The 10,831-nt window shown below is 35.0% G+C and overlaps 1 protein-coding gene across 1 annotated transcript in view; it reads right to left on the bottom strand.

The window, feature by feature from the left end:
• Positions 1 to 10,831, bottom strand: part of LOC126965126 (uncharacterized) — a 30,493-nt gene extending 19,662 nt beyond the window's left edge. Inside the window, exons 1-2 of the mRNA XM_050808593.1 lie at positions 10,703 to 10,831; positions 5,979 to 6,101 (exon numbers count right to left, since the gene is read on the bottom strand). Of these exons, the coding sequence (XP_050664550.1) occupies positions 5,979 to 6,092 (114 nt within the window). The 5' untranslated portion in view covers positions 6,093 to 6,101; positions 10,703 to 10,831. The remainder of the gene's footprint in view (positions 1 to 5,978; positions 6,102 to 10,702) is intronic.

A 10,831-nucleotide genomic window follows, 5' to 3' on the forward strand; every position in this document is an offset into this window, starting at 1 on the left:
GTAAAATACTCTATCTAGGCGTATAAATTATCTAAACCTGTAGGTTATTAAACATTTATCAGGTTAAATAACACTAAAGATTCACGGTCGATGTTGCATTTTGCCATTGAAGTAAGCAGTCTAGCCATTTTTGCGCCAATGTCAAAACTTACAATTAAATCTACTTTTAACATTAACATATTACTCACAACATACCTAATACGTGACGTAAGCATGACATCATAGTGCTGTTTATTGAAGGGAAACGCACAAATAAATGTTTATGATATGTTAAAATATGATACACTATGCTCTGGAGAATTTTATTGGATTATATTTTTAATCTATTAAAATATTTTAAACGTAAAACAGTCATCTGGTTAAGTGATCACCGCTGCGCACTTTCTCTTCCAATACCACAGGAGCGTTGCCGGCCTTTAAGGAAGGTTAACACGCTTCTTTTGAAGGTACCTATGTCGTATCATACCGGAAACACCGCACAAGGAAGCTCATTCCACAGTACGTGGAAGACGGTTCCTTGTAAACCACACTGTGGAGGACCGCCACACATCCAGATGGTGGGGATGATATCCTAATTTATGGCCTGACGTGCGAACGTAGAATTCGTCGACAGGAATCAGGTGAAACAGCTCTTCGGAACACTCCCCGTGATAAATGCAGTAGAAGACACACAATGAAGCGACAGCGACGCAACGCCAGGTGAACCAGCCATTTTTTGTTTGTCTGTTATGTTGTTCTATCACGACTGAACAACTCAATTCAAATTAAAGACATTTACCCCCTTATTCATAATGGTCCGCTAACTTTAAACAGCCGCTTAGGAGTGTTTTTTCTCATTCTGACTTAGGTCAATAGAAGAAGACAGAGTGAGAATTAGCAATGCTTTAAGTTAGCAGACTATTATGAATAAGGGGGTTAGGATGGAGCATTAATATTTTGAATAATTCAGGCGGGAATGTTGTTCTACCTAATGCTTGCATTTTATAATGTTTTTGAATTCGGTTTTATTGTCGTATTTTGGCAAGTATCTCGTAACATATGATTTTTGTTTTAATCATATCGGTTGAAATACAAAGAGTAACTTAATTGAAAAAAAGCAATCGCTAGGTGGCATTTCAAAATATTCGAGTATTGTTTTTGCAACTAACAGCCCAAACACATGATCGGATTTGGTACGGCAGAAAAATCGGACGCGCTCTGGTAGCGAACCATATTCAGTTTATAAACTTTATTCCCATTAAGACAAAAAGTCACTTACATGAGAGATAACTTAAATAATAAATAAGGTTAGTATTAGCATAAGTAAGGTTAGTATTAGCGAACCATATTCAATGGTATATCGCATTGTCCATCATATAAAATTATTAGTGCTACCGACCGGACTGTTTTGTATTTACTAGTAATACGCCGGACCAATTGTTGCGAGGAGCCCACCGAACCATGGTCACGCCGTACCAAATCCGATCATGTGTTTAGGCCTTAAAATATCAGAGGGAAGCTTCGTCGAGACACAGGATGTCGGTTGGGTGGGAGGTGGGGAGGGGGAGCCACAGCGGTTCATTGGCGCCTTATAGTGTTAGTTATAGAGATATGCTGTCAGCGTCTTGTAAGTGGAATGTCTGGTCTGTGTAAAAATGTGTCTGTGCATTTTAACAAACTGAATTTATTAAATCGTTATACATTTTTCAATTCTCAGTTGAATTTATCACTTTTCTGAAGCGGTAATGTGTAAGTATTATTGTGTTTCGGCCTGAAGGCCACCGTTACTATTGAAATTACTGGGCAGATGAGAATAAACATCTTATGTCTCTAAGTGATGAGACGAGAGCCATTGTGATACCGCTCTGATTTTGGGTTCAATTAAGAATACTTAGCGTCACTGCTTTGTAGTCGGGGCGTATCACTTACGATACGGTGAACGTCTTGGCTCGGATCGTCACTTTTTCTAATTAAAATGTTTTATATATATAGTTATTTAGTTACTATAAACTACTTCATCGACGAAAATACCCCATATCCATAGTTATGTTAATTTGTAAAACAGCGCCGGTTTAAGTTGTACGTCCCCTTGGGGCTCAATGTTGGTCTTATTTTAAAGGCAAAATAACTAACACTTTAAAAAAAGCTGTCAAATATCTGTTTTTTTGTGATTGCCGTAGAGAAAAAGTATTTTTTTACTGTATTTGAGCACATCTGGGCGCCTTATTGTAAAACTGTGCGAAAACTACACCATTAACCCATCTTTTTTTTCTAATTTCATAGTAATATTTACGTTGTCTAGCAAATTGATATACGAATAACTGCTCTCGATTTAATAATTTAAGAGTTGCTCTTGATGAAATAGAACCCTTTACTTACAGACGCAAGCGCAGATAAGAAAACCTTGCTCCTTTGTTGCATTATGTGTATATCTAATATATATTTATAATGAAAATGTGTGAAAAATACATGAAACTACCACTATTCGATGCAAAATTTATCGTAGATGGTTTATGGCTACTTATTTTTTTTTTTAGTATAATAAGATGAATCAAATTTAATTTATTTCCTTTTAAAATTCGCCCAACGACCGCTTCGTTGCGGGAACGGTTAGTTTAGGTATAAAATGGATAGCTAATTTCAGACGCAGATGTTTGAAGCGTTTATAAAGTTATGAGAAAATACATAGGCCTAAGGAATATGGCCCGTTCGGCCGTACCAAATACGATCATGTGTTTGGGCTATTAGATGCGCCAATTAGAGTTATTGACTCATTCAAGTTCGAGCAATTAACACAGCGTGTTAACTATGGTCTGACAAATTAATTCCCAGAACGTGGAGATGTTTCCGAAGACAATTTTAAAACTTTGTGGTCTCATCAGCGTAAAAGTACAATGTTTACACTATTTACTAACAAAATGCCGAGTAAATCGCAGAAAAAACTGAATTAAAAAAATCAGCTAAATTAATTGGCACTGCTGATTGCAACCTGATGAAATAAAAAAAAATCGGGAAAATTTATTGAAGTAGGCGTTACTTTGCGGAAATCCATAATCATCCAAATGTTTTGAGTTTTCTCTAGTGTTCATCAGTTCATTTGTCTTTTAGCAATTCGACACGTGTTTCAAAGAGTCTCGTGCCAGAGTCTGGAGAGTCAACCTCTCCTGAGGATGTCTCGTGTAGAGGCGAAACACGTGTCGAATTGTTTAAAGACTTTGTCTACTAATATTTGTATTAGCAGAATTAACACTAGAGAAAACTCAAAACATTTGGATAAAAAAATCGGGAGTCATAGCCTGCTTATAGAAGTTTAAGCTTAAAATTAAAACTTTCTACTACATTATTTTCGCTCCGTATATCTGAAGTCTGAACGCAACACAGACAGACATTGACCCGAGACACTCAATGTCTAATAAATAAATAAATTTCGTTTATTTCAAAGATTACATATACATTTTTAGTGGTTGAGACTTCCCAGTAAGTTGTCTTAGGACCGTTGTATTGGGAATATCTCGCAACTTCCTTAGCAAATACATTTTAATTAATAAACAATAAAAAAATAATCAGAAATGATTAAAAACCAAATTTTACAATGAAAACAAGTCTGAAAACTGTGTGTGTGTGTGTGTAAGTGAGTGTGTCCATGTGGGTTTGAATTTGGACCTTTAATGGGGTCCATCTATACAATGCGTGTGTTTGTCATGTCAGTCTGGTCAGAAGATTTTCCACTTCATCAAAAGCAAGACAAGTTAGCCAAGGATATACAGTATGGAACTAACTTCTATGAAACAAATGTGGGTACATACTTGTTAGCATATTTGCTGACGATATACCAAAAATTAACGAAATCCGTGCATTGGTTTTGTCAAAAAGTAGACTTTTCATTTTGCACAAATTTATACGCACTGTGTAGTATTAGTTAACTGGGTCAAGGGTTCAATGAACTTGAATATTTCAATAGTGTCATAAGACGGCCTTGCCGCCAGTGGCGGTTTTCTTTGGCAGCGTACACGTGCCGGCGGGTTCTCTTTGACGGTCGCGGGCGGCGCGATTCAAAGCAAGCTCGAAATTCGTACGGGCGGGGTAGTGTAAAGATATATTCTATCGATAATTAGCTTTCTTTAAAGGGAGTTGTAATCGATAGACAATGAGTTATTTAAGTTTATTTTAAAATTGTCCTGTAATGATTGTTGTAAAAATACACTACACCCTAGGTACTTAAAACTAAACAGCTTCGTGATTTTGTTTTTATAAATTATAAAGGAGTTGAGAGATAATTATTGTGAGTAGGGAAGAACTTAACAATAACGATTTATTACTTGTTTGACATGTTACGTAATTGAAAGCAACCTATAAAAAATCGTACCAACTTACCTATTTGCTGCTCAAGAAATCACTCAGAAAACAATGGTTTTGTAAGTTGAACTTACCAAAATAATTTATTTGTTACAAAATTTACCCATTCATTAATTTATTAATAATTGTTATAGTTTGTAGGCTAGTTTATCTTGTTGGTGTATGTGTAGGATAAAAGTATAAGATAAAGTATCGATAAAATAGAATTGTAGGGTAGGTATGCCTTACATCTTACGTAATACAAAGCAATCTAATTGTTAAAAATCGTACCAACTTGCCCGTTTGATACTCAGGATTTTTTATGGAGAAATGAGCATTGCTAGACCTTTAGAAATATGTACATACTTTTTTTGACATTTGTCCACGATCATTCATTCCACAGCCTGCTAGGTTGTACGTGGGAGAAAGTTCTTTGAACACTAATAAAAAAAGTTTATCTAATAAATAATTTGTTAAATTTATTAAGATATTCGAAAAACACAAAAAAAGGAAAAACACAAAAAAATACTTTTTTTGTGTTACCAACCAAATAGCAGCATGGCAGTAGCCATGTTTAGGTAGTTGGTGAGGGTTGCTAAATAAGTATAAAAAAGTATCGATAAACTATAATTGTGAGGAATTCCCTATTAAGGAATTATTTTTTCGTTATTTTAAGTGAGCACTGAGCACCACTTTAGTTTATCGCGAGTCTTCTGGGCATATAGGCTAATTTGTATTTCGCAGTGATTTCATACTTTTTGCGCGATTGCCTCAAACGATTGACTATGAAAAACTAATTGAGGTATTGTAATTTGCATGCCCTTTTTGGCTAATGTGTTGATTCGTATAGAATTATTTTGATAACTTGTATACACACATTATGCAAATAAAGAATTATTATTATTATTATTTGTTAGATAACATAAACAATAGATACTATAAGTACACTGATTGACAGCTAAACTCTCGTTCAGCAAAAGGAGTGCGAACAGATATACTCATCTCCACCCCAAAGTAATAGAAATATTAATATTTAGTTATGGCTCTGGCTATTTATAGTATTTTATGCAACAGTTGTATAACAAGGATCAAAAAACGTGAGTGGTGTGACTTGCGTCGCAATGAATAACGCCACGAGCGTTTTTGACCTTAGACCGCATATTATAATTTTTCTACGACAAAGTTATTTAAAATTAAACAATAACCACAAATTTTCGAGTTGCCGCTTGAATGGGCAGGAAATGTTTTGTATGCATAGGTTATCTCTGGTGAGTGGTTTTATTTTTACTTCAAGGAATGGTAAAGGTACACCCATACAGCCAACGCGGGAAATATTAAAATGTTTAGTCTAATGACGGAAATAAAGATATAGGATAGGATAAAGATGGAAATATCATGTTTGTAATATGTATAAACATGTATTACCTAATATTTCTATGAACCTACCATACCTAACCTAGATTTAGTTGTCTGTGGCACAAAACAACTATGCATTTTTGGCGACCTTAAACTACGTTATACAATGCTTTCTTATGCCATAGAGTATAGACTTTTTCAAATACTAAATAAAGTATGTACTTATATTATATTAAAAGAGTGCTCGTGGTTATATAAATGACAGATAAAAGTAGAGGTGTACAAAAAAGTATTAATAATATGATTACCAGTTGCGCAAGTTTGAGTAGTCCTGGTAAGGTACCGAGGTAGCCCGTGTTCACGAACAAGGCTGTGCCAGATGTGGTAGCGGTCGTCCTCGTTATAGTCACAGTGTGTGACATTGTGCCAATCTGAAATATTGAAGAGATACTTTTAACGCAGGGTTTTGAATTTCTGATCCGCAAACTTTTTGTGCGACGCTCGTTGGGGTAAACTCGGCTCGACTCGAATAAATGCTACTTCATACTTTCTGTATGAGGCAAGAGGTTCCTCACAAAGCCCTAGGTTGTAAAATGACAGACGTCAACATGATGCGGATGGATTTTCCCATTTTGACGTAATGGCCTGTGGTAGAATTCCTCTGAGCACTCCCCGTGATAAATACGGTAGATGATGCAGGGAGTAGCCACAACTTTACGCAACACCAAGGAAAAAAGCCGATAGGAGATGACGTCTTGGTCGTGAACCTATGAAGCACCCAGTGCTCGACAGGTGGAAGGCTGAATCACTTGGCGTTGCGTAGAGACGTCGCTTCATTGTGTGTCTTCTACCGCATCTATCACGGGGAATGTTCCGAAGAGCTGTTTGACCTGATTCCTGCCGCATTCCACCTTCGCACTCGCCACGAATTAGTACATCAAAAAAATTGCGTCGATAATATTTATTATTTACATATTTCCCTTTGGAAATTCCGAAGAGTAACTAACAGAAATGCTCAGTCTGTCCGTCCATCTGTCTGTCGGACAGCGGTGTGTTTCTCATAAGCCGCAATAATTAGATATCTGAAATTTTGACAGAGTGTGTGTAATACGTCTATGTTATATTTGCCGTTATAACAACAAAAAAACATGCTGTCAAATTACAAAATAGCTTCCATGTAAATAAACAACAGCTTTAGAAAAGTATTAAAATGAACACAGTCTTTATTTTATTTTATGTCGTATGACGGTAAGGAACCCCGAATATGACAAACACTTGACTTGATTTTAGATTTTAGTACCGTAACAAGCAGATTTCATTATTATATTCAGAGTTCATTATCATCAGCCGGAAGACGCCAACTGCTGACAAAGATTTCCACGACAATCGGTCCTGCCCTCACCCAACGTATTCCGGCGATATTGACAAGATCGTTGGTCCATCTTGTGGGGGGCCTACCAACACTGCGTCTTCCGGTACGTTGTCGCCATTCGAAGACTACTGTCCCAACGGCCATCTGTCCGTCGAACTTTGTGCCCTGCCCACTGCCACTTCAGTTTCGCAATCATTTGGGCTATGTCGGAAACTTTGGTTCTCTTACGAATCTCCTCATTTCTGATCCGATTTCGCAGGGAAAAAGTGGCTCACCTGGATTAAAACGGTATTAGTTGCTCGATTGACGAGTGAAGACAATATCTGACTCGTAACGCATGATAAGACAATTTAAAGTGTAGCGAACACTATATTATTAGCATAACGAATTGCATATTGTACTATACCTTCCTCAGCTGATGATGAGCGGAATCCAAAATAAACTTGAATCAGCAAGTATTCTTGGCTTCGCTTCCACGTAATGAAAGTTTTGATTTTATGTAGTCATAATATTGTAAATATAGTTATACGATTTGTTTAATATTATCTTTATTACATTACTGATATACTTATTTAAACATACATAAATACAAATAAACATCGATGACTCGTAAACAAACATTCATATTCATCACATAAATTTTTGTACTTACCGGGATTCGAACCCGAAATCGGGAAAACCTCAAGTTAATCCAACCAACGAATCAATATCAGTTTAAAGTTTTTTTCGCCTTGTCACACATCAATTACTCCCTGTATATTGATGTTAAATATATGATTTGAACGTAGGATGTCATCGCCGAAAACGTCACCGCGACCGCGTCGGCAACAGTACCAGGGTTGTCAACCCGACTATATAATATAATATCCTACTATTTAAGGTGTCTAACTACTATTACTTACAAAATATAATATAGTAGGCGAAACTACTACTTTTGTTTATCAGCATACAGACCGCATATTTTCTGTAATGAACTAAGTGGAAAAATAAGCGGAATAGAGTCAGTATCAGAACAGGTATTGGTTTTATAAACGGTAATGGTGTTTTGTAACTAGAAATAGATTGTAAATATACTTAGTTACGAAAGGTTCCTTTAAAATGTAAACCTATCAAAAAAAGCTCAGGAAAATATTCTTTTAAGAAATGTTTTACAAATATGTGTATTAATTTGTATAAACCCAATATCTACTATATTTTTTTTGGATACTGAATTGAAGAATACTATATTCTAATTCTAAGTCAAATATTTTTATTCAAAATAGGATGTGACATTACTTATTGAAAGTCAAAAACTACCACCCATTCCAAAAATAATGTCTCAGACCTGATTATTTAATAGCCTGAGACGGTCGCTGCATTCCCAATCTGTGGTATCATTAAGAAAGTCATTATGTAATAGTAACCTTTACCACACAGACGTTTTTTAACAATTCTTTTGAATATCGTAATACTTTTGTTTTGAACATTTTCTGGGATCTTGTTGTAAAAGCATATACATCGCCCCACAACAGACTTACCAACTCGACTTAAACGAGTAGTAGGCATTAATTTAAGAACTTCCTAAACGCTCATAAACACATTAGCCATTTTAAAAAGAATAGTTATGTACATAATGTCAATACTCGAAACAAACATAAACTCGCAATTCCATCTACTAGGCTCCGTAAAATTGCTAAATCTTTTAAAGTGGATTGTGTTATCTCTCTCTAATATATAAAATTCTCGTGTAATGGTGTTAAACATTGAACTCCTCCGAAACGGCTTGACCAATTCTCATGAAATTTTGAGTGCATATTGGGTAGGTCTGAGAATCGGACAACATCTATTTTTCATCCCCTTAATGTTAAGGGTGGTCAACACGATTTTTTTTTTTTAATTTTTTTGACATTTATTTTTAAATTTGTTTGATTATCAGCATTAAAAAATACATACAACTTCAAATTTTCACCCATCTACGATCAACAGTTACTTTTGTATCGCGATTTTAATATCGGCAATACAACGTTTGCTGGGTCAGCTAGTATTTTTTAATAAACTCCCAAATGATTTTAAAATATTACTTATTAAAAAATTTAAATGTATCGTTAAAACCAAATTAACATCTAAGGCCTATTATAACTATAATGTGAAAGATTATTTTGAATAATAAAGATAGTTGGAAGTAATGTTCTAAATTTTGTTAATGAATATTGTTATACTCATTCGCATGCTATTGTATCTTTTGTACTTCATCCTGACTTTTCTTTCTTTCTTTTAAAGTTTTACACTGAATAAAGATTTTTTTACTTTGACTTTGACTTATACATAATCGGTCTAAAAAAATGTAGCAGCCCTAAGCCGGACCGCGGACCAAGGCATGTGAGGAAACAGAGCTTTATATTGTGTCGAGGTCGACTGCCGGCAAGCACTGTGCGGCCTGAATATACCGACGAGGTTAATATAATCTCAACGTTGCAACACCGGCTTGCACAGTCTTTAGAATTATTTATTCGCGCTATTTATAACATAGGTCCTAAAGAATCATTAAGAGAAAAATTAACTCTCAATATATTCTTGATAATGTTCTGTATAAGCACATTAAGGAATTCGCTAGCAAATGCGACAATCATAATGTTAACAAAAATATACTTCCTTTGCGTAATACTCGGATACTCGGAAGTCGAGTTAGTAAGTCTTTTAATGAGCGATGTATATGCTTTAACAACACAATCCCAGAACATGTACAAAACAAACGTTTAATTATTATTGTACGATATAACATTGTAATTTGTAACTATTTTTTATGAAAAAAAAAGCCCGCTGAGTTTCTTGCGCCCGTTCTTCTCAGGTCTAACGCATACTATTTCGAATGGGTGGTATAGTTTTTGACGTTCAATAAGTAATTTTAAGTCCTATTTCAAATAGAAATATTTGAATCTGAATTTTCAAACAACAAAAATCAGGGGATATAACACGAGTTCCCCCCACACTTTATATGATATAAAAATTAAAAAATATATATTTGCAGTTTCACTAACTATAATATTATCTAACTAACTTTAGCGATAACAAACATGTTCAGGTACCGGTTAAGCTAAACTTGTTGCGCCTTTGACAATTTTTAGATGACTTTAACAGTATACTGTCCAATCTTCGTCAGTTAAAGGCTAAATCTATTGTTATTTAACTAAATAGGGACCTATCTTACCGATATTGACTCACTTTTTAACTTGAACTATGCCAAGGAACACATTCTGCAGTCTATGTTAAAGTCAACGTTAACTTGAGTTAAACCTTAACTACAGATAGTGTCAAGAGAATAGAATGTAAAATCCTAAAAAATAATGTATTATAGTCATATAAAACCTAAGTAAGTTATAAAATATCTAAACTATTCTATTATAGTATTGGAAGCGACTTAATAATGAACTCTACAATTCTTTGTGTCGGTGTATTGGACGTCCGGTAGTAGATATTTTTTTAGATAGAGTGATCATTAAAGAAATTATATTAATATAGCAATTATGCTCTGTCAGTAATTGCATTACGACTTAGAATGGAATACAGATGTTTTTAATTTGTAGTAGGTACCTAAACGATAAGGTATACAACACTATCGCTTGGTATAGTTAGTAGAAGGTTAATAACATAATTGAAGAATACTATAGAGTATGTACTTACGTTTTAAAACAGATAAAGCGAAACTGCGAATTTTCCACACGCGTTAACACGACGAGTATTGAAGTATCAACTGTCTGCAAACAGCTCGTGCCTCATATCATCGTACGCGTAGGGTGTGTGGTGAGTCAC

This window comes from Leptidea sinapis, chromosome 6 (assembly GCF_905404315.1).
Source record: "Leptidea sinapis chromosome 6, ilLepSina1.1, whole genome shotgun sequence".
Lineage (NCBI taxonomy): Eukaryota > Metazoa > Arthropoda > Insecta > Lepidoptera > Pieridae > Leptidea > Leptidea sinapis.